General features: G+C 34.5%; 1 protein-coding gene across 1 annotated transcript; it reads right to left on the bottom strand.

Moving 5' to 3' along the window:
• Positions 1 to 4660: 4660 nt before the first annotated feature.
• Positions 4661 to 7582, bottom strand: LOC145038608 ((3S,6E)-nerolidol synthase 1-like). Its single transcript, XM_078986915.1, has 7 exons — positions 7487 to 7582; positions 7139 to 7409; positions 6672 to 7029; positions 6332 to 6550; positions 5675 to 5813; positions 5208 to 5456; positions 4661 to 5073 (listed from the first exon to the last, which is right to left on the bottom strand). Exons 1-7 carry the CDS (start codon positions 7577 to 7579, stop codon positions 4801 to 4803), a joined length of 1602 nt encoding a protein of 533 aa, XP_078843041.1. The 5' UTR covers positions 7580 to 7582; the 3' UTR covers positions 4661 to 4800.
• Between the last annotated feature and the right edge of the window lie 17536 nt (positions 7583 to 25118).

The following is a 25118-nucleotide window of genomic DNA, read 5'->3' as shown; positions in this document are numbered from 1 at the left end:
CATCAGTAAGAAAGTGAACGATACCAATACTAACATTATTGGGTTGAAAGCGCATGACCACCACATTCTTATGCAACGTTTGATACCAATTGGAGTAAGAGGGTTGTTAGACAAATACACTTATACACCTATTGTAGACCTTTGTACATTTTTCAAGCAACTTTGTTCCAGAACATTGAAGGTGGAGGATATGAGGAAAGCAAAAGTAGACATTATTGCAATCTTGTACAAGTTAGACTTGATTTATCCTCCAACATTTTTTGACATTATGGTTCATTTACTTTTGCATTTACCTGATGAAGCGATTGCCAGAGGCCCGATATGTATGATATGGATGTTTCCCTTCGAAAGGTATATGAAAAAACTAAAAAATTCTGCCAGAAACAAGGTGAGGCCGGAACCTTCTGTAGTTGAGGGTTATGTTGCTGAAGAAGCTTTATCATTTTGTTTGATGTACCTTTGAGATGTAAAGAATCAATTCAATCTCCGGAAAGAAATGAAGATGTTGTCATTGAAAAAACAAAGTTTTGGATGTTTGAGTCTAAATGTCGACCGACCAGCATAACTCAAATCAAAACTCTTAATCTAACAAAAATGCATAACATGGAATGGTTTGTATTGAATAGTTGTAACTAATCTTATCTCTAACTTTCATCCTTCTTTTTTTATCTTTTTAAATCTATATCTTTTGGTCATCAACATATGAAATTCAAATTTGAACATCCCCAAAGTGATGAAAAGAGAGAATTTTGTAATTGGTTTCGTGAAAATGTAATATAAATTAATAAACAAATCTGTTTCATTGATCTAACAAATACATAATACATGTTACTTTATAATTTCTAGGTTCATCAAATGAAAATAGAAAACTCCCCAGAATTCCACAAAGAGTTGTTGGCTTTTGTAATGGGTCCGCAAATGAATTCTTATTCTTACACCACAAGCATAGTCAACGGTGTTAGGTTTATGGTACTTAGTCGTGACGCACAACGAATACCACAAAACTATGAGGTTTTAGCAGTGGGTGAGAAAGGCGAGAAATATTATGGCTAGTTAGAAGAGATTATAGAGTTAAGGTATACACATTATTATTCAACTGTACTATTTCATTGCAAGTGGTTTGATACTTGAACAAGAGTTATTTCTACTGATAATTTCACCAGTATCGACACACGATGCGAAACATACAAAGATGATCAACTCATATATGCTTCACAAGCCAAACAAGTGTTCTACATCATAAAGCCAAACAATAAATATTGGTTTGTTGTCGAGCATGTTAATCATCGAAGTGTTTGGGATCTACCATCGAACGATGTTTGTGTCCAAAATGTTGACAATGGCTCACATGAAAATGTACACAATGTCGATGTACATCAAATATCTCTTCATCCGATGCTCCACTTTTTATCGATTTCAGAATGTACTTTTAAAACATTCCTAGAGTCATTGTTGATGTTGAAAGTGCAACTGAAGTTCCTCCGCCAACCGGTAGAGTCAATGATGTTTCTGATTGCGAGACCGATTACGATGAGACCGATTCTGATTATGATACCGCAGAAGACACTGAAGGATATGAGGAAGATTCTGATTAGAATAGTTCTTATGTAATACGTGTTTGTAATATGAACTTTATTTTGATTTCTAGTTTAAATAGAAATGTTTATTCCTATGTAAATGTTTATTTCTATGTAATGTGTATTTGTAATAAAAAAAATTATTTGTATATCATATAATTTTTCAGGAAATGATGTCAATATGGATTTTGTTTGTGTATACCATGGCTGTTGTTATGGGTCGTGGACATGGGGATGATGGAGCTGAGGACCCACCTCTCCCATGTGGTAGAGGCGTTGGTTATCACGAGCCGGACCGTAAGTCTTATTATGAATTTTTATTTACTATTTTTATTCAATTATTATAAATTAAATATCGTTTCTAATAATTTTTAATTATATTTGTAGTTGAGCAACATGCATGCAAGAAAGTTTGAGGCAAAGCCAAAAATATAAAGGTTGAAAATGCACTCTTACGGAACCAGGGCAAACCGATTAACATGGAATATGATAGGGATATAACATTTTATCCCGTAGGAGAGCCGAAAGACATGTTTTCACGAGAAGTTGGAAAAACAATGTGGCAGATGGTCCCTTTTGATAAATGAACTTGTAAAAAATTTCTCCTGCAATAAAGGACGTCGTAATACAACATTTAGGGGTAATTATTTATTGAAAATTATTTAATATGGTTAACTATAACTGGTTTTTACATGGTTAACTTTTTTTTGTAGATAAAGTTTGATTTGGATCAGGTGTACCAGGATGTACAAGCAAATATGTTGATAGAGTGTTTTCAAGCAGCTTTGTTAAAAGTTTATCAAGAACGTAAAGTTGACGCAAATAATATTTTATGTTAGTCGGAGGGTATGAAGATATCCCGAGAGCATTATCCAACCCTCCAGATGGTATGGATGTTGATAACTGGAAAAAAACAGTTGAGTATTTCCAAACAGACAAACACAAAATTGCTTCAGACAGGAACAAAAAATTCCATCAAATGAAAACAAATGTGAAATGTGGGGGGTCGAGCTTGTATACCAGTACTTGCTATAAGAAGGTAACGTACGATACATTTAATTATTTATTTAAAATATAATCTAATTATTAAAGTTAAACAGAACTTTAAGAGAGTGGAAACGTTTAGCAAAGCTCATAACGATAACGATGGTGTATTTGTTACTACTGAGGCGGAACAACAAGTTGTAAGTATTTAGTTATAATTTTATCATATAATTAAATGTTTATTTATGCTTAATTGTTACTCACTTTTGGGAGTTACAGAATCAGTTAGTCGAAGAGATCTTAGAACAAACCGAAGGTGAAAGTGAGTTAACACCCGCTCAAGAAAGAGCTGCTTTTGAGAAAGTATTAGGAGAGCGACATGGCCATATCAGAGGCATCAACCATAAACCTTCTGCTCTCCTGCCGATTTCAAAGCTGTCGCAACCATCACCACAACGATCACAAGCATCACAGGTAAAACAATCTATTTTGGTTTTTTGTGGTGATTATTTGCTAAAAGCTTTGGTAATTAGGATTTTATCCCAAATGCAAGAAATAGCAATGTACTTTGGTTTTTTGTCTTAGTTTTACAATAGCAATCTACTTGTGCATCATAAAATGCATGTTGATTTGGTAATTTTAGTTTTGTGGTGATTATTTGCTAAAAGCATTGATAAATGGGTTTTTGTCCCAAGTTCAAGAAATAGCAATGTACTTTGGTTTTTTGTGTTAGTTTAAAAATAGCAATATACTTTAGCATCATAATATGCATGTTGATTTGGAAATTTTGGTTTTGTGGTGATAATTTGCTAAAAACTTTGGTAATTAGGTTTTTTTCCCAAGTGCAAAAAATAACAACGTACTTTGGTTTTTTGTCTTATTTTAAAAATAACAATCTACTTTAGCATCATAAAATGCATGTTGATTTGCTAATTTTGGTTTTGTGGTGATTATTTCCTAAAAGCATTGGTAATTGGGTTTTTGTCCCAAGTGCATGAAATAACAATGTACTTTAGTTTTATGTCTTAGTTTAAAAATAGCAATCTACTTTAGCATCATAAAATGTACTTTTATAGTTTTTGTTTATGTTTGATAATTTAGCTTATAAGTTTATATATGTTGTTATTAATTATGTAGTTGGAAAATCTTTGTGCAATGCCCAACGACACAGTGTGTAGGGATGAGCTTTATTCGTTTTTTCAATCCTAAAATAATCGAGGAAACGATGGGAACGAAGATGATGGTATGTAGGGATGAGTTTTATTTGCATATTACACTTGTTGTCATGCTTTGCTAATTGTTATATTGTAAAAATTTTAGTTGTTTTCTGTAATTACCGGTGACGCTATTACCGGCGACATTATTACTTTTTATATTTACTCAGATGTTATGTAATTACCGACGATACTATTACCGGCGACTTTAATCAGATGTTTGTTTTGTAATTAGCGTCGACACTATTATTTTTTATATTTAATCGAATGTTCTTATGTAATTACCGGCGACACTATTACCGGTAACCAACATCGTTGATTAAAAAAATTAAAAAATAAAAATTGCTATTATCGGTAACACTATTACCGGCGACATCATCATTATTGGTGACAAACTCATTAGCGGCGTCAAATCTCATTAGCGGCGACAAGGTGATCAATAGCGACGAAACATTAGCGGCGACTTATTACTGGCGACGTGTCGTCGCTATTACTATTACCAGCGACAATTTGACCTTTTAGCGACGACTTTTGTCACCGCTAATGATCTTTTTCCTTGTAGTGTAAACACCATGTTGTAAATTGAAAAACATTTAGTTTTGTATCTATAAAACTTATGTTCAAACCAATGCCTAACACATCCTAAAAAGGACACTTTCTTTTCCTGGTAAATCTTTATAACTTCACAAACGAAAGGCACTGTTGTCAGGCTACTCCCTCATGACTAAATGTGACCAAGTATATGTATTCCTGTTTTTTCTCATAATCTAGTTATTATAACCAACCAATCAAATGTTCATCAATGGGAATGGTCAATAAGTCTAGTACCCGACACGTACTAATTCTAATCGTTATGGTTTAATTATACAACTCTCAATGACGACATAATATTATTACTTGGTTAATACAAGTTTAGAAACACAAAAAAATAACTCACATAATCCACCTACTCTGTTGCGAGTGTAAGAAGGTTTAACTTTTATGTGTAACGATCTTCTAAAGTTTTGATAAGTATTATTTCCTCCCTAAAACATGGAATTCATATAATCCTTAAGAAGAGGAAGGGAATGGTTTTCATCATAATTGTACATCATAGGTACCATTCTTGCTAGATTTAAACAAGCCTTTATGAATGTTGCTGAAAAACTATTTGGGAAGAGGCACTCCTTATTTAGTTGTTTCCATGTGTCTGATATCATAGACATAACATGTTCCTGTGCATTTTCAAGCGAACAACCTTCATTTTCTCGCATGTAATATGTTACATATGATCCATCATAGCCATCTTGTTTCTCATCCTATTAGTATATAGATGTTACTATCAGACATGATTAGTAACAAATTTATCTTCAAGCCATAATTAATGAGATAGTATTCAAGTTAATTATGTATATATTAAATTTATGGTATGTATTGATGAAATTTATTTTACCTTAGCACTACCTAGATCATCCCAAAGACGAAGTATTTTTGCCAAACAAAATGTTAACCTTGGGTTGTCCTTAATAATTGTAGCACTATCTTCATTAGTAGCACAACCGAGAAGGAAAAACAAGTGCACTGTAACTACTTCTGCACCCGAACTTACAATCCCATTCCTCAAGTATTCGTCTGCATTCGGCAAGTGTCCTGCAACAAACCATTTTGCCTCCACTAGAAATGCTTCACAAAGGTTTATCCACTGCAAGAATTCAATTACATTTAAAAGTATGCTTATATTACTTCTCTTTGCTTTCGTTCCATCAATTTGGTGTATATATTATCTATCATCTTTAGTATTTAGTCACTCTTGTTCTAAAACACTTTTATATTTTTTTAAAGTTGTATGTTTTTTAATTATGAAGTCTTTAAATCAAAATTAGTTTAGGGAGATAGATGTGCTCAAATTATATAACATACCGTCCTTTTTAAGTACTCTATAGGGTTGAACCCATATTTCTTGTAGATTTTGTCACTGATTTCACGTGTTATGTTATATAGAGCCTCAATACAGATCTTGAAGTGATATGGTAGTCGTTCCAGAGATTTAATATCCCATCTGCAAATAATGTAAGTATAGGCCTTATAATCAAATCTATATCAATGCTACCGATTAGCTTGTGAGTTATGTTATTGTAGCTTAATACAAGTTTTCACTATATTTTGATAATAATCTACTCTAATAAATGAAGAGTTTTTTTTACCACATTTCATATTCTCATTCAATTTGCTAAATGTTATTTTATGGTTATTTTGAATTAATTTATTTTCCACATGTCATTTTATGAGCTTTTCTATTTTAATAAATTCCATATAATAATTTAATTTAATAGTTACGATAAATATAGTAATAAATAAATATCAATTTCATTAATAGACTTATATTCTTATTTTAAAATTCCAAAACTAAAGCTTATTAGTTTGTTTATTTAAATTTAAAAGATAAAAAAAAATCAATTTTAATAATTCATTATTATTCTTATTTTCTTATAAATTCAAAGTTCTTAAATATTTAGATTTATATTTAATTTTTTATAATTAACCCACGTAATACATAGATCTTACACCTAGTTATACCTTATAACTGCTTCTGTGAAGAGGACGAGTTCATCTAGAGTTCCATAAACATCAAAAATATCATCAATTATAAAGATTAAGGCAATTGGCTTTATGAGCTCCAATCTTTGCTCCGACAAGCTAGGATCTACGAGGCTGGCCATGGGGCATAAGTACCAATTCACTGGTTGACTCCTAGCAAGCTTCAGCTCCTGAGCTAATCCCAACTCCTTCCACCATCTACTTCATCGTAAGACAGATACTTTTTTTAAATAATTGTTATTCCATTTATCCAGGCCACTGGTTCTCATGCCTTTGTGTACATTCATTATATTGCATGTGTAACAAAATAAATTTTTACCTAGAGATTTGAGTAACTTCTGTTCGATGTAAGGCTTGGAGTTTAGCCAACTCAATCTCGGCAAGTTCAGACATGGTGGTCCCCGAGTAACGTTTGATGAATTTCTTAACCATGAAAATTGATGAGGTTCTCTGATACGAATGTTCTAATGTATTTTTCACCATTATAGCTTCATCTTCATCAAGAAAAGGCATCATTTCTATGAGAGCATGGCTGCTAAAATCTGCAGCCTCCTCAAGAATATGTTCTCCCTCTACGCTTAGTTGTGAAGCTTCATATAATGCCATTAATCCCTTTACATCTTCTGCTATTTCTTCCAAGAACATTCCATTCTTTTTCTTGAAACGTGTAAAAACGTCTGATACAAACAAATATTACCAGTAATTAATAAATAATATAACAGAGTTGAAATTATTTCAATCAAAAGTAAGGAACAAAAAACAAGGATGATCAATACGGCCACTCACCTGCCGGTACATAATAACCTTTTTGTCGAAGGATCCGAAAATTGCAAGAAACCTCATAAAGACTTGGGTCATGATCAAAAACATGGCCATTGGAAATTTTAGTGTAATGCCTTTTCAAGATTGAGTCAATCTCCTCTTCGAAGTGATGGTTGATGCAAAGTTTTTGGAGAACATCAACCATGTCCACATGGTTTATGGGTTCATCTTGGACATGCTTGAGAAGAGTTCGAATTTTCTGTAACTGTTGTGAATACTTGATGGGTTGTTCGATCTGAAATTTCCATAATTAGACGGTAACACAAAATATGAACCAAGTAAAAAGTAAAAAATAAAAACATTGAAAAAGACCTTCAAGTTTATTTCTTTTGGCGGAGAATGTCGTTTTGTATGGATTTCGGTCTGTTCGATATTTAGTTGTGTAAAACATATGTTGATTGCCATGGAGAGAGAGAGAGAGAGAGAGAGAGAGAGAGAGAGAGAGAGAGAGAGAGAGAGAGAGAGAGAGAGAGAGAGAGAGAGACGTTGATTGATTGATTGATATATCAAAGTGTTTGCCTTTTATAGGTATTGAATTTGGTGTTGCCTCATCTTTTTAATTATCAAAAAAAGTTAGATCTATATTATAACAATTTATTAGATAACCTTTATTAAACATTATAACTTATTAGATTATTTTTATTAAACATCATCCTGAGCAAGTTTTTTATATATTTCAAAATTTTTGGGCTATATTTGTTTATTAAGTCAGTTTAAGTTTTAATTATATCCGACAGTTACTAAAGATCATAATTCATAATGATTTAATATTATATATTTTCCCCTATAAATAGCACTTGTGACTTCCTCCTTAACATCTATAGCGCGCAATATGGTTAATTTGTTAACGTGTTTAAGAACATCTTTAGTGGTGGACTTTATTTTGAACTCTATACCATTGTTATGTAATATTATTTCATACCACATCAACCACATATAAACATCTATATTTTATAAACCTATACTCACTGGCCATAAACCTTTTTATAGTATATAAATAGTTTCAACATATTTATTTATCTTTTAAACTATATATTTTATATCATAAATCAAATAAAAAACAAATAAAAATGTTTTCAAAATTTAAGTAGCGACTATAAATATGTTTTTTCGTTAAAAGGAAAAAAATATCTTCATCAATTATTTACCTTTTTTTATTTAAATAGAAAAAAAGTTGCAAATAATATTTAATACTGGTCTCATTTTGAACGGATGGATGAGAGATCGTTCTATTGGTATAATTTACATTATATTTTATTATGTATATTTTGATAAATTAAATTAATACAGTAAAACGGATTATAATATAATTTAAAGTTTTGAAATGGCAAGGGATGCAATATAAAACTTATAAATATAATAAAGGTATATATCGTAATCCACATAGATTCTTACTAAATATAGTAAAAAATTCATGGACCTCATAATGGACGTTATGGACCTTGGCATGGATTAGTTTGTCCCATGGTCGTCGGCCGTCTACGTCAACATAAAACATATTTAATTATATATATATATATATATATATATATATATATATATATATATATATATATATATATATATATATATATATATATATATATAGGGTTAGGTTCATGTGTGACAGTCTAATTTTGTGAGACCGTGAGACGCATTTTTTATTTATTTTTAATTTTTTTTAGTTAATTCAAGTTCCGAAAATAATATTTAAAAAAAGAATTTTTTAATTTTTCCATTTATTTTGCATTTTAAATTTATTTTTAGAATATGTACAGTGTAATATTGTATTTAGAATATTTCACGTATTTTTAAAAAAAATAGAATTTTTTTTTAATTTTTTTAGTTAATTCAAGTTCCGAAAATAATATTTAAAAAAAGAATTTTTAGATTTTTCCATTTATTTTGCATTTTAAAATTATTTTTTAGAATATGTCAGTGTAATATTCTATTTAGAATATTTCACGTATTTTTCAAAAAAAAAAAAACGAGATATTTTTTTTATTTTTTTATTTATTTTTTTAGATAATTCAAGTTTCGAAAATAATATTTAAAAAAAAAAAAAAAAGAATTTTTGGATTTTTCCATTTATTTTGCATTTTAAAATTATTTTTAGATTTGGTCTCACGGTCTCTTACAAAATTAGAATGGTCTCAAATGAACCTGAACATATATATATATATATATATATATATATATATATATATATATATATATATATATATATATATATATATATATATATATGAGTAAATTACTGAAATCGTCCCTGTGGTTTGATCAAAATTACACGTTGGGTCCCTAACTTTTTTTTTGCACTCGGATCGACCCTATGGTTTGATTTTGTTGTGTTTTTCGTCCCTATGGTTTGGAAAAAGTTGCATGTTTGGTCTCTAACTTTATGTATGTAAGGGACGAAAAATGCAAAAAAAATCAAACCACATGGACAAAAAAACGCAACAAAATCAAACCACGGGGACGATCCGAGTGCAAAAAAAGAAAGTTAGGGACCAAATGTGCAATTTTGACCAAACCATAGGGACGATTTCAGTAATTTACTCTCTCTCTCTCTCTCTCTCTCTCTCTCTATATATATATATATATATATATATATATATATATATATATATATATATATATATATATATATATATATATATATTGTTCATAATTTTATTAAAAAGGTAATATATTCTTCAATTTGTACAGATTTGATCATTAAGTTTATTTTTTGTTCACATTCACCCCTTTAACTTGTTAAACTATACACATTCAGTCCTTATGATCGGTTATTTCAGATTAACCGGTAAAAATGTCTTAATATGGTAATATATTTCTCATTTTGTACACATTTAGTCCTTAATATTTTTTTGTACATATTTAGTCCTTAATTTTTTTTGTTGCATATATATATATATATATATATATATATATATATATATATATATATATATATATATATATATATATATATATATTATTTTTTTTGTACTCATTCAATACTTACCTTGAACAATCATTAACGAGGTGTTTTAGGCTTTTGATGCTTATTTCCATTGCGATCTCGACTACTTGGTTGCTTAGGTCATGTGTTTTGAATGTCATAACTTTTTCATACTATCTCGGATTTAACGATCTTTATATCTATGCGTTTGTATTTTAGTCTACTACAACTTTCTTTTAGATTACTCCCGTTAAAAAGTAATATATTTTTGAATTACGATCTTTATATCCATACGTTTTTTATGAATGCATGTATGGATGTTTTTTTTTATATATATATTAAATCATAAGTAAAAACATATTATATTTTAATGGGAGTAATGTTAACGAACGTTATAGCAGACTTAAAAACGAACACGTAGATATAAAGATCGTTAAAATAGATATTGTATGAATAAGTTACGACGTTCGGAATGCAATACTTAAGTCAAACCACAAGACCTATGCAACCAAGCAGTCGAGACCGCGATGGAGATAAGCATCAACAACCCTAAACACCTCATCAATCAGGGACGAACGCATGATTTGATAGTAGGTGTTGTCGATCCGTAGTAGGTGTTGCCGGTAAGTAGAAAAAAGAAAAAATATCGAAAATTTTACACTACGTACAGAAAAAGCAGGGGTTGTCGGTGCCACTGCTGGCACCCAAAGAGAACCGTCCATGTCATCAATGATAGTCTCATGTTAGATGTCACGAGAAAAACCCTAAATAAATCATTCATAAGTACTGAATTGGTACAAAAATAAAAAATGACTTATTTTGAAACAATATATATATATATATATATATATATATATATATATATATATATATATATATATATATATATATATATTAATGACTAAATATGTATAAAAATATTAAGAACTAAATGTATACAAAATGAGAAATATATTACCTTAATAAGTCATTTTTCTCGGCTAACCTGAAGTAACTGGTCATACGGATTGGATGTGTACGGTTTAACAAGTTGAAGGGATAAATGTGGACGAAAAAAATAAAAAAAAATAAAAAAACTTAATGACCAAATGTGTACAAATCGAAAAATATATTACCATTTTAAGTCATTATCACTTAAAGATAATACTATCAATAGTGCTGATCTAATCCCCCTATCTAATAAAAGAATAGTTTTATTCTTCTCTTGACATATGTCATCTTATTAAACCTCTTAATTAATGCATATTTTATTCTTTTTTTGCCATGTGTCATCATATTATATCTCCTAATTAATACATGACATTTGTAAACCTATTGATTTTCCATTTCAAATTTCAAAATTTAAATTTCTAATAAAAGAATAGTTTTATTCTTCTCTTGACATATGTCATCTTATTAAACCTCTTAATTAATGCATATTTTATTCTCTTTTTGCCATGTGTCATCATATTGTATCTCCTAATTAATACATGACATTTGTAAACCTATTGATTTTCCATTTCAAATTTCAAAATTTAAATTTCTCACTCTAATTACATTAAATTCATAACATTAGAATAATAAGTAAAATAAACTTAACACAAATTATAGAGTGATATAATTTCACATATTTATTTAAATCAAAGATTAAAATTTATATAACTAAAAAAATCTTTTTAATTAATAATTTTTTAAAAATAATTTATTAATAATTTTTTATTTTTATTTTAAAAGTTTAATCAATTATATAATCGTAAAGGTTAGGGTCAATAATTACACATAATGCAATGGTGAACAAAAATAAATTTGAAATTGTGTATCTTGGGGGTAAATGTGCTTCAGAAACATTGAAACGTTCCTTTCTCGGACCGCGGCACCTTCTAATTCATCTTCTAGTGCAGGTGGGCCACAAAGAGTTTCCTTTTTCCTATCAACACAATTAGGTTAATAGATTTTAATAATAAAACAAAGCATTAGGAAAACCAAATTAAATAAAAAAATAAACCTACAATTGTGAATATATTGAATATAATAATAAATAAATAAATAAGCCTACAATTGTGAATATATTGAATATATATTTACTATTTTATAAAAAAAAAATTTACTATTTCTAAAAATATATTGAATATAATAATAATATTTTTTTAAGACGTTAAAACTATTAAGCTAATAGTACAACAATCATTCAATATAATAATATTATTATTTAAATGGAGCTGAACATATATATATATATATATATATATATATATATATATATATATATATATATATATATATATATACATACTAGTCGCTTACCCGCGCAAAACGGCGGACCCGAACTCCTTCGTTCTGGGAGTTCAAGGCGTATGGGATGCCAGAGTTCTTTGGGGTTAGGGACCCCATTGTTAGCCGACGTTGGGTGGTGGATATCAAGAACGCCCAACGTACAAGCTCCTACCCTGATGTGGCAACGATGGGTTTTGCTTCGTGTGTTCTAAGAGATAGAGCCCGAGACTGGTATGGAGAGGTGACTAGTCAGGTGGGAGCAGCCGGTGTGGCTGAGATGACATGGGCCTAGTTTTTTCGGCAATTTGATCTGGAGTTTGCCCCACTGATCGAGGTGTAATGACTAGTCAGCGAGTTTCATGACCTACAGCAGACCATCGAGACTGTGACAGAGATCACCGCCAAGTTTCGGGAATAAGCATTGTTGAATGCTCAGTATGCCACCGGTGAGGACATGAGGAGGACGACTTATCATTCCATGCGGAGGGACGATATTTGGGAGTTTATGAGCTTCATAGGGTGCAAAACCCTGAATGAGATGGTAGAAAAGGCCCGTGAATGGGAGATGGAGCTCGACTTCCGCACCAAGCGGACGCCAGATCAGGCACATGCAGCGGTAGGTCAGGCCAAAAATCCTAAGACCTCATATTCATCCAGTAGGGACCAGTAGGGTCGTGGCCGGTGTGCCAAGTGTGGTAAACTGCACAGTGGGGCCTATCGGATAATGTGCTTAGGATGTTATGCGTGTAGCTAGCAGGGTCACTTGAGCAGGGATTGCCCAAAAAAGGAATTTATTTGTTTCCACTTCAATTAGACCGGCCACAAGCGGGTTGATTGTCCGAAGTTGCAAGAAGGGGGAGGAGCAGTGCCGGTGATGGTGCCCGCCACACTAAGGATCACAGATGGCCACCCTGCCAAGGCGGAAGCTCCAACAGTGAGGAGCCACGCATTTCAGTTGACTACCGAGGAGGCTCGAGAAACGCCAGACGTTGTAGCTGGTACATATGTTATTATCACACTATATTTATTTGCAATGCTTATGTGTGTATTGTGGTTATGCATACGGACCTTTTTGGTCAATGGTATGTCAGCTCATGTTTTTTTTTTTCAATTCGGGAGCTACACAATAATTCGTGTCTCTTGCACTTAGCAAGAAGTTCTAGGATTTGCCGGGCACTTTGGATTCCCAGATCGAGGTAGAGATTGCAGATGACTGTATTGTGAGTGCTGCGAGGGTGTATAGGGACCGTGTCCTGAATGTTCTTGGGGAGAGGTTTCGTGCTAATTTAGTCCTGATACCGCTACGAGGACTAAAGTTAGTGTTGGGATGGACTGGTTGGGGGCCTATGGGGCCAAGATCGGCTGTGAGTGCCAGATGGTGAGGTTTTGAACCCCAAGTGAGGGAGAACTAGTTATTCATGGTGAGAGGGCATCGTAGGGACCGACCCTTTGTTCAGCCGCGAGCGCTAGGATATTACTTCATCAGGGGTGTTTGGGATTTTTGGATTATATCTCTGATGCGAGGGTTGAGACCACGAGGGACGTGGGCAACGTTCCGATTGTACATGAGTTCCGGGATGGCTTTCTCGAGGAGTTACCAAGGGTTCCTTCGGAGAGGCACCTAGATTTTCGTATCGATTTGGTACCGGGTGCCGCTTCAATAGCCAAGGCACCATACTGACTAGCTCCACGTAGATGCAGGAGCTTTCTACGTAACTTCAGGAGCTATTGGACTGAGGGTTTATTCATCGGATTAGTTCCCCATGGGGAGCCCCGATCCTGTTCGTGAAGAAGAAGGATAGATCACACAGGATGTACATTGATTATTGGGAGCTGAACAAACTAACGGTGAATAACCGTTATCCGTTACTGAGGATTGATGATGTATTCGACCAGCTTCAGGGCACATTTTGGTTTTCCAAGATTGATCTTTGGTCGGGATACCATCAGATGAGGATTTGACATGAGGACATATCGAAGATAGCTTTTAGGACACAATATGGACATTATGAGTTTGTGTTGATGCCTTTTGGACTCACCAATGCCCCCAACAATATTCATGGATCTCATGAACAGGGTGTGTAGACCGATGCTGGATCGGTTGGTGATCGTTTTTATCGATGATATCCTGGTCTATTATAAGACCAAGGAACAGCACGAGCAGCATCTGAGGGAGGTATTGGAGACCCTAAGGGTAGAGAGGTTGTATGCCAAGTTCTCAAAGTGTGACTTTTGGCTGCGAGAGGCATAGTTTTTGGGGCACATCATCAACCAGGAGGGTATTTTGGTTGATCTAGCCAAGGTTGAGGCAGTGTTGCGGTGGGAAGTACCGAAGAATGCTTCCGAGCTCCGTGGCTTCTTGGGTCTAGTGGGCTAATCGGAGATTCATCCATGATTTCTTCAAGATTGATGTGCCCTTTCCCCGCTTAACTAAGAAGAATGTGACATTTCGATGGGGAACGAATCAGCATTCTACTTCTAAGACCCTAAGACGAAGGTTATGCGAGGCTCTGATTCTGGTACTACCTGAGGGGTTAGATGATTTGGTGATGTACTGTGACGCATTGATTTCAAGGTTAGGTGGGGTACTGATGTAGAGGGGGAATGTGATAGCATATGCTTCGAGTCAGTTGAAGCCTCACGAGGCGAATTACCCCACCCACGACCTGGAATTGGGGGCAGTGGTGTTTGCCCTTAAAGTTTGGAGGCACTACTTATATGGAGTGTAGTGTACCATCTATACTGATCACAAAAGTTTGAAGTATTTGATAGATCAACAGAACCTCAACATGCGACAAAGAAGGTGGTTGGACGTACTGAAGGACTATGATTGTGAGATCATGTACCATCCCTGGAAGGCCAATGTGGTGGCTGATGCTTTGAGCCGCAAGGCGGTAGGTTCCACAATTGGGGATGTTTGTTTGAGGATGACCTTGATCTCTCCATTGTTGGATATGATCAAAGAGGCTCAAATGAGGGTTTGAAGAAAGAAAATTGGAAGTTGGAGTGGATTCGGGGGAAAATTCCTTTGTTCGTCTGGAATAGTCAGGGCCTCTTGACCCAGTGTGGCCATGTGTGGGTCCCGACATCTGGGGATGTGAGACAGAAACTATTGGAGGAAGCACATAAGTCCAAGTTCTCTATGCATCCTGGGACTGCAAAGATGTATAGAGATTTAAGGCTGAGTTACTGGTAGCCCTGCATGAAGTAGGAGATCGCTTGGTTTATAAAGCGGTGTTTGACCTGCCGGAAGGTCAAGTTCAAGCATCAGCGGCTTCATGGCAAAGTTTAGCCTCTACCCATTCCCATGTGGAAGTGGGAGGAGATCACTATGGACTTCATCACAAAGTTACCGAGGACAGCGAGGGGCATGGATTCCATATGGGTGATTATGGATAGATTGACGAAGAGTGCCCACTCCATCCCGATTTCTGAGAGCATTGCCGATGAGAAATTGGCGGATATTTATGTACAGTAGGTGGTGGCAAGGCATAGGGTTCCAATGTCGGTAGTCTTTGACAGGGATGTTCGGTTTACATCTACGTTCTGAAAGAAATTCCATGAGGAACTGGGCACTCAGTTGCATTTCAGCATTGTGTACCACCCCAGACAGATGGTTAGAGTGAGAGGACAATCCATACACTATAGGATATGTTGCGAGCTTGTATGTTGGAATTTGGGGGTAGTTGGGATACATACCTCCCACTTGCAGAGTTTTCATACAATAAAAGTTATGATGCCAATATCGACCGGGCCCCATTCGAGATGTTGTATGGATGGAGGTGCAGAACCCTAGTCTGTTGGGGTGAGGTTGGACATCGGGTCATGGGGAGCACTGAAGTAGTGCTGAAGACTACCGGACTGATTCAGCAAGTGCGCGACTGGCTGCGGGTCATACAGAGCCGTTAGAAAGTTTATGATGGCCGACGGTGATCGGATATCGAGTTCTAGGTGGGGGGACTTTGTACTACTAAAAGTGTCACCATGGAAAGGGTTCACCAAATTTCAAAAGAGGGGCAAGCTAGGACCCCCGATATATAGGCACGTTTAAGATTTTGGTCCGGGTGGGCAAAGTGGCATATCGCTTGGATCTGCCGGATGAGCTTAGCCAGATTCACAACACCTTCCATGTGTTGCAGCTTCGAAAGTGTGTCACTGACGAATCCGCAATCGTTTCATTGGATGACATTCAGGTAGATGAGAGCCTTAACTACATTGAGAGGCCTGTTGCGATTCTAGATAGGAATACCAAAGTTCTTCAGAACAAGGAAGTGAAGTTGGTAAAGTGCAATGGAAGCACCGAAAGGGCTCCAAATGGACATAGGAGCCAAAAGATGAGATGCGAGACCACTACCCAGACTTATTTGGGCCGGTAGACTTGAGGACGAAGTCTAGTTCAAGTAGGGGAGATTTGTAACACCTGTCGCATGTATTATTTAATTTTCTAAGTTTTAGGGTTTTGATGTTGGGACTCGACGAGTTGGGAGCACCAACTTGTTGAGTAGAGGACATTTCGAGGATGTGGAGATCTAAGCCCTACTTGATGAGTTGGAAGGCCAACTCGACAAGTAGGTAATGTAAAAGAAAACCCTAATTTTAGGGATTTCACCCTATATAATCTCCTTAAGAACCTTGAGGTTGACCTTCCATCAGCTTCCAAACCCTAAGGACATTTGTGCTAAACCCTAATCCTCATTCTATTTCATTTTGTGAGCTAGAGTGACTTGTGAAGATTAAAAAATAGGAGATAGTGATAAGAAGAAGAAGAAGAAGATCCAACAAACCAAGCCCTCATTCTTGAACTTGACCATCTTGTGGACTGTGGTAAGTCTTAAAGAATATGGCTAGATCTTGATCTTACTCATCATTTCCTATCATCCCTATTGATTGCATGCATAGGGTTCATAATGTTTGCAACTTTATGGATCTCTAGGGAAAAATAGTCCTAAGGTGGGCTATATCTAGCTTTTTATCAAGCAAGGATGCCATGCAAGAGTTTTTTTCAGGATATTTCCCCTCTTTGGCCATTTTGACTTAAAGACATGCATTGTACATGCATGTCCATAAAGCCTCCATCACTCTAGAACCTTGAGGTTGACCTTCCATCAGCCTCCAAACCTTTAGAACGTTTGTGCTAAACCCTAATCCCCATTCTCTTTCATTTTGTGAGCTAGAGTGACTTGTGAAGCTAACAAGAAGGAGATAATGATAAGAAAAAGAAGAAGATCCAACAAACCAAGCCCTCATTCTTGAACTTGACCATCTTGTGGATTGTGGTAAGTCTTTAAGATTCGATTTTTATCTTAGAATATGGCTAGATCTTGAGTTTACTCATAATTTCCTATCAATCCTATTGATTGCATGCATGGGGTTCATAATGTTTGCAACTTTATTGATCTCTAGGACAAAATAGTCCCAAGGTGGGCTATATCTAGCTTTTGATCAAGCAAGGATGCCATGCAATGGTTTTTTGAGGATATTTCCCCTTTTTGTCCATTTTGACTTAAAGACATGCATTGGAAATGCATGTCTATAAAGCCTCCATCACTTTAGAACCTTGAGGCTGACCTTCCATCAACCTCCAAACCCTAAGAACGTCTATTCTAAACCCTAATCCCCATTCTCTTTCATTTTGTGAGCTAGAGTGACTTGTGAAGCTTAAAAAGAAAGAGATAATGATAAGAAGAAGAAGAAGATCCAGCAAATTAAGCCCTCATTCTTGAACTTGACCATCTTGTAGATTGTGGTAAGTGATGTGTGTAAAACGAACTAGTTTTAATCCTACTAACTTAGACACAAAATAAACACACGAAAGGCAGTGTACCTATCGATTAGTAATATAGTTCAAGCAAGTAGGGTATCGAACACAGGGAACAGTAAACAATTAAAATAAATGCTAATATTATCTAAATAAAAACAAGTAATAGAAAAGAGGGTTTTCTCTAGTTTTACAAGACTAGAAACTCAATTAGAATAACCAACACACAAATTAACTAACTAGCAACTAAAACAATTAATTACCAACTAAATTCAATAGTAAAGAGGACTTCTGTTTAGGTATGACTCATTTGTTCCCATGGATGATTTTAATGTATCAGATTAATTCTTCATTGGCTACCGATTAAGATAATTAGGTTCATGTTCGCTATTCCTAATTCTTAGAAAACAAATTAACTCAAGTAATGGCCAGTTGTCTAAATTAACAGGTTTCCTAGATTATTGATTCGGGTTAAGTAAGACTTGTAGTGGTTAACTAAATTGGCCCTTCAATTAACCTCTTGTCGATGTTCATCCAACAAGCTTACACATTAACTTACCTATCTTCTAGTTAATTCTTGTTTCACGTTCGTTATTCCTAGACATACAACTATGTGGTCACAATAAATCATATGAAATTAATAACTAAGAGATGTTCATAAAACTTAATTACTGATTTATTAATAGAAGAATAGTTATTGTCAACACATAAGGTTCTTTAACAAGCTTAACAAAACATAATTACCAATCAAAATTAATCCTACTCAAATAATCAATCCATGTTCACAAAATTGTCTACCCTAACAGAAGAATAAGTTTTTAGCTCATGATTGCAGTAAACATAAACTCAAAAACGAAATCAAAGTATGTAAACATGATTCAAATCAAAAAGTTACTAAGAATAAACCAAAATTTTCTTGATTCTCTTCACAATTGAATGTAGGGTTGATTCTTCAGTTCCTCACGACCTAGCAGCACTTCCAATCGTTTCTCAGCCTCCTAGGGTTTCTCTTCATGCTATGATATCGATCTGAAAGTCCCTTTATATAGGTTTTCACAAAAAAGAGGCTACTTCGGCGAGTCCAGTGACCTACTCGGCGAGTCCGTCACTTAAAACCCGTGTACGGCAAGTCAGCGCGTCCAGAATCGCGAAAGTTCGATACAACTCGCCGAGTAATCGACCCTACTCGCCGAGTACATTTCGAATCAACATTTTATCAAAACATGAAAGTCATCTGAAATTGTTTCTGCTTTTCAGAGCATTTTGAATCTCGTCAATCGGAGTTACGGTTCATGAGATATGGCCAAAACACTAATGAGGGGTCAAGTTGTCCAGCAACATCCTTCTTTCTTCAAAATCCAAGATCCAAGCTTCCAATAGCTAGTTCCGCTTCATTTTCCTTTCGAGCATCTCTTTGTTGCTGAAAATGAAATATTTAATCTAATTAAGCACCTTTTGTTCATTAAGTGAGACAAAATCAACATAAAGTATTAAGATCATGCATGAATTTTATAACTAAATATGCCCATATCAGTAAGTCTTTAAGATTCAATTTTTATCTTAGAATATGGCTAGATCTTGAGTTTACTTATCATTTCCTATCAATCCTATTGATTGCATGCATGGGGTTCATAATGTTTGCAACTTTATGGATCTCTTGGGCAAAATAGTCCCAAGGTGGGCTATATCTAGCTTTTGATCAAGAAAGGATGCCATGCAAGGTTTTTTTTTGAGGATATTTCCCCTTTTTGGCCAGTTTGACTTAAAGACATGCATCTCCACAAATCCTCCATCTTTGGAATGTTTTGAGAACTAGAAACTCCTCTGTAAAGGAGGGATTTCAGATCCCTAAAGTTTTAGGAATGCATGGCAAGACTTTTGAGCTTTTCAATCTTAGATAAGGACCTTAAAGCATTTGGAGTGGTTATAGAGCATAAAGTTGGAAACTTTATTCCTCTGGACACCTTAAGGTTTCACATCTAAGTCCTAGAGTCCTTGCATTCGGTGAATCATCATAATAAGCAAACGGGGAGGGGAACTCGACAAGTTGCCCTAGTGACTCGACGAGTCAGATTGGGTTTCCCCATCTGCAAGATAGCAAGCGAACTCGTCAAGTTGATGAAACAACTCGGCCAGTTGGATAGCGTTTGTTCAAGTTCTCTGGACTCCGTAGGAATTCGACATGTTGTTAGATGCACTCGACGAGTTGGGGTCAACATGGATAGTTGACCTCTGTTGACTATGACTTTGGATAGGGTTGACCAGAGTTGACTTTGAGGATAATTACGAGATTATGACGAGTTAATCTGATGATGCTTATAGGAAGTTGATTTGGAGCTACGCGTTGGGACTTTTTGGATCTTATCTTGTCACACACTCGAACCAAATGATGGAAACGTCCGATGGCTTGTATGACTATAAATTTAAACTATCATCACAATGAATATACATGAAACATAACACAATCATCACCAAAGATTACATAGTAAACTGGTATTGTTCACATCAATTACGTTGTTTTACATTACATATTCCAAAACAGATTTTGTATGATGGTTTATTGCATAAAAGAAATTCCTGAACACTCTTGATGATTCTTCAACTTATCGATTATCTGATAATACAAGTTATTTTGAAAATGGTCAACATATATAATGTTGGTGAGTTCATAAGCATGTTTGATTGAAAAGTTTTGTATGGTTCGTAAAACACCAGAAAATTTGATATTTTCTGTAAAGTAGTTTGAAAGTAATGTGTCAAAATCAAGTATTAATGCATGTGTGTTTGCTACTTTTGGATTGTACAAATAAACAAAAATGTAATCCATATAAAAACCCTGTATTTTCTATTGTAAGTAGAAGGTAAAGTATAAAGGTATTTATCCTAGAAAATCTGATATTTTCTGCTTATAAAAGTATCATAATCATAAAATTTCCAAGACCGAGTAATGATGTATGTATGTTTATAGTATCGTCTAGATTTGTATAAATATACCGAAAGGTTTGATGAAGTTAGTCTCTAAGTGAGCCGTTACAACCATGCTTGATAATAACTAATTTGCCTGTCTTGGCATTTTCAGGCACCGATTTTGATTTATGTAAGGTTTGTCCCCTAGACTAGCCTAGTCTAGCTGTAACTAACAACTAAGGCGTGGGGGGTCACCCCGTATAGATCTATACACAAACTCCGACTCTCCTTCCAGGAAACTCTGGTTATGACTACAGGCTACGATCGTACACTCAAAGGTGCCAACCGACAAGTCTCACTAGATTCTCAACTTTGCACGATTGTTATGTTTTTCACCATGTATAATGTTTATGTGTATGTTGTACATTTTCATATCCAAAAGTATGTATATGAATATATGAAGTTCAATAATTATGTAGATGTATAGCTAAGATCCACTAAGCATGTGATTTTCAGTCCAAGCCTAATTAGCATGTAAATGGATCACTAAGGCCCAATAAACATGTAAAAGGGTAATTTAGACCCAATAGGCATGTAAATGGACCAATAAGGCCCAATAAACATGTGATCCGTAGTTCAAATACAAATTAAATTGTAAAAGGGCTGTAAGGCCCAATAAACATGTCATGGAAAATATTAGGCCCGATATACACTTAAATGGGCCCTTAAGGCCCATTGGCCATGTAATGAGAGTATTAGGCCCAATAAAAATTGTTATCGATGTATTTCGTTCATTCGTTATTATTTCGTTGTTTGTTTAAGCTCAACGTTTACCAAGACAATAAACATATCTAAATTTTGTAATAGTGACACTTTTGGCCCACTAGACCGAAAAAATACATTTTAGTCACATTTTTGGAAAATTTGACACTTTAGATCCCTTAAGACTAAAAGTCTTCAAGTTATGGGCTTAATTCAATTATAATGACCATTTGTGGCCCATTTGGTTAAAATTTTACTTTCGGACCAAAATTCATAAGTGTTTATAGTTTCAACCCAACTAAATATAATTTAACATTTTTGACCCAAATACATATAAATAAATATTTTTGGCCCAAATATATAAATTTTGCTGTTTTCAACCCATTTCTACAAAAATTACATTTCCAACCCATTTTTTATAAAAATGACAATTTCGGCCCAATTTTATAAAAATAACATTTTTGGCCCAATTTCTATTAAAGTGTCATTTTCAGCCTCTAATTCCACAAATTTACATTTTCAGCTCAAATTTGTAACAAATGACAATTTTTATCCATAAAAATCAAGATTTTTACATTTTAGGCCCAATGAAACCGTAATGGCCCATAATATGGCCCATTATGTGAAATTTTACTTTTAACCCCTTTAAAGTCATAATTATCATAAAGACCCATTTTTAAAAGAAAATGACTCTTGTGACCCTTATAAAAATCCAAAATAAACTAAAAACCTCAACTTTTTGTTTATGTGCCAAAAATGGTCCCCTTTATAGTCAGTTCCTTAATGATCTTTACATGTATATCATATTCATCTTTATAGTAAGTTATATGAAGTTTTTTAGTTACAAAAACCCTAACTTTTGGTTTGAGATTTTCGACATCTATAGTGTTTCATCACATAATCATAACCTTAATCAAGAAAACACACATAAGCATGCACAAATACATAGATCTAACACATGGTGACTTGTATTCTCCCTAAAAAACAAGATAAAACCGAAAACAAGGGGGTATAAACTCACTTTGCTTTGTTGTTCTTGGTTTGAAGAAGAGATGTAAAGAGATGATGTGATTCTCGGCCCATTGCAAGCTTCTTGAGATGATTTTTGAACTTAGATGGTCCTAGTGAAGTATGATCCACGGTTTGGAGCAAATAAGTAACAAGTTTTAACAAAATTTTGAAGTTAAACTTGTTAGAGTAAGAGTAGATTGCCAATTATGGAGTAGAGAGGAGTTCTTGAGAGGGGATTGAAAGTGCTTGAAAGTAAATGAAAGGTGGTGGGATGAGTGGTTTAGCCGAGAGTAGAAGAAGAAAGGAGAAGAAGGGATTTTGCATGGAGACATGAGAAGGCATTGTTACATTGTGTGTAAATAGCTTGGTTACCCTCTAAATAAAAATGAGGTGTATGCATTAGGGTAATTAATCATTTTCTCTTTTTTTACCTAGTTAGGCCAGGAGAGGCTAAGAAAAGAGGAAGGATGAGTAGCTTGGGCCTTACATGCTTGGTTATGATCCTATATGGCCCAAATAATTAGCTCTCGACCCATTAGGCCCCATTATGGGAGTTCAAGGCCCATTAGAATAAAAGGAGTGGAGTTTATGGCCCATTAGGGCTATTGGAGTTGTTATGGCCCAACAAGGCTTAATAGGGATAAAATGGATTATTTTAGGCCCACATGGCCCAAAATGCTAAAGTTTTATGAATATGGTCCATTTAAAGCCCAATTAGGGTTCCTAAGTCCAAAGTAGTCGAGTTGAATGTTTATTGGTCCATTAGGCCAAATTAGAATATCCTAGTCCATAATGAATTTTAACCGGGATATCTAGGATTTTCAACTCATAATTGACCCTTTGAAATGATTTGTATTAAGTTTTGAACTTCACTAGTGAATCTTGATTAAGTTTGTTGTCATAGAATGAACATAGTGCATATCATCAAGGTAGAGTTACAAGTATTATCATAGATAGTGTTTACATGAGCATAAAATTTCCTAGCACAATGCTAGTTATGACATCACCCCTCGTTAGAGGGAATTTCATCCCAAAATTCTATCTAAAAATAGGTTCATGAATGAGAGAATAGGTGAGGGTAATTCTGCTTCATTTAGTCTTTGCGTTGCCATGTGAATTCATGTCCATGCTTAGCATTCCACCGAACCTTCACAATTGGAATGCGACTCTGCTTTGTACGCTTCACCTCCATGTCTATAACCTTGACCGGTTCTTCGATGAATAAGAGATTCTCGCTGATCTCGATCTCTTATAAAGGAATGACAAGAGTTTCATCGGATAAGCACTTTTTCAAATTTGAAACGAGGAACACGGGGTGTACGTTGCTGAGCTCTGCACGGAGCTGCAGCCTATAAGCCACTAGACTAATTCGGGAAAGAATCTCAAATGGTCCAATGTAGTATAATTTCCTCTCCCTTAATTATAGCAAAACAACTTTTTCAACCGATGTAACCTCACGAATTGAAACTTTTGTTTTCTATAATTAACATTGCTAACTTGCAATACTTATCATAATTATCATTCTCCTACTAACATGATGATTATTAGCATAACACTTATGCTCCCACTATCTTTGACATGTACTCAAAAATTATCTGGACTTCTAGAAGTTAATACTTTACTGACTTTCTTACCAAAGTTCAGATTTCTGATACTAGATGGCTTTCATAAGACTTTATCAAAATCATACACCTTATCTTAGATAGCTCACAAGTGTGTCTAAACAATTTTAGGACTATGAAAAGGGATGCCATAATCATAGTCTCAATTGTTTAGACCTTTGCTATCTGCTTCAAATCTACTTGGTGGAAGTATTTCCTCACCATCATTTTCATGAATCGGAGAGAAACCTTATGACCCTTAGATTTTATGGTATATGTGTTCCTTTCCATGTGAATTTTTGTCAAAACCGTAATCACAAGACAAGATTAGTGACAATTCTAAATTCATATGGACTGAACTTGTGCAATCTTAAATTCTTGCCACCTGGCAGCTCAAGGGCCTGCATTGCTTCCAAGTTGATATGCAACTAATTGAGAACTATAAGAACTCATATGCAAAGCCAACTTTAACTGGAATGGGCACATAAATTGAAATATGTCAACATGATAGGTTATAAATCGCACGTCGTGTGCTAGTGTTAAACTACAAGTTTTTTTTTTTTATTTTGATTAGATCTTGAAATTATTTTAGGATCTTTAAGACTCCCACTATCCTCTTGACATATAAGACTATCTTGCCAAATATTCAAGAGATAGTGCGGATTCTTTATCAAGACAAATATTTCACACAATTGGCCTAAATTGGTCTTTGTTTTATCCAAAACATCA

The sequence above is a fragment of the Lactuca saligna genome, chromosome 4 (genome assembly GCF_052625555.1).
Source record: "Lactuca saligna cultivar CGN05327 chromosome 4, ASM5262555v1, whole genome shotgun sequence".
NCBI classification, from domain to species: Eukaryota; Viridiplantae; Streptophyta; class Magnoliopsida; order Asterales; family Asteraceae; genus Lactuca; species Lactuca saligna.
This window is presented reverse-complemented; position numbering and strand designations above follow the sequence as displayed.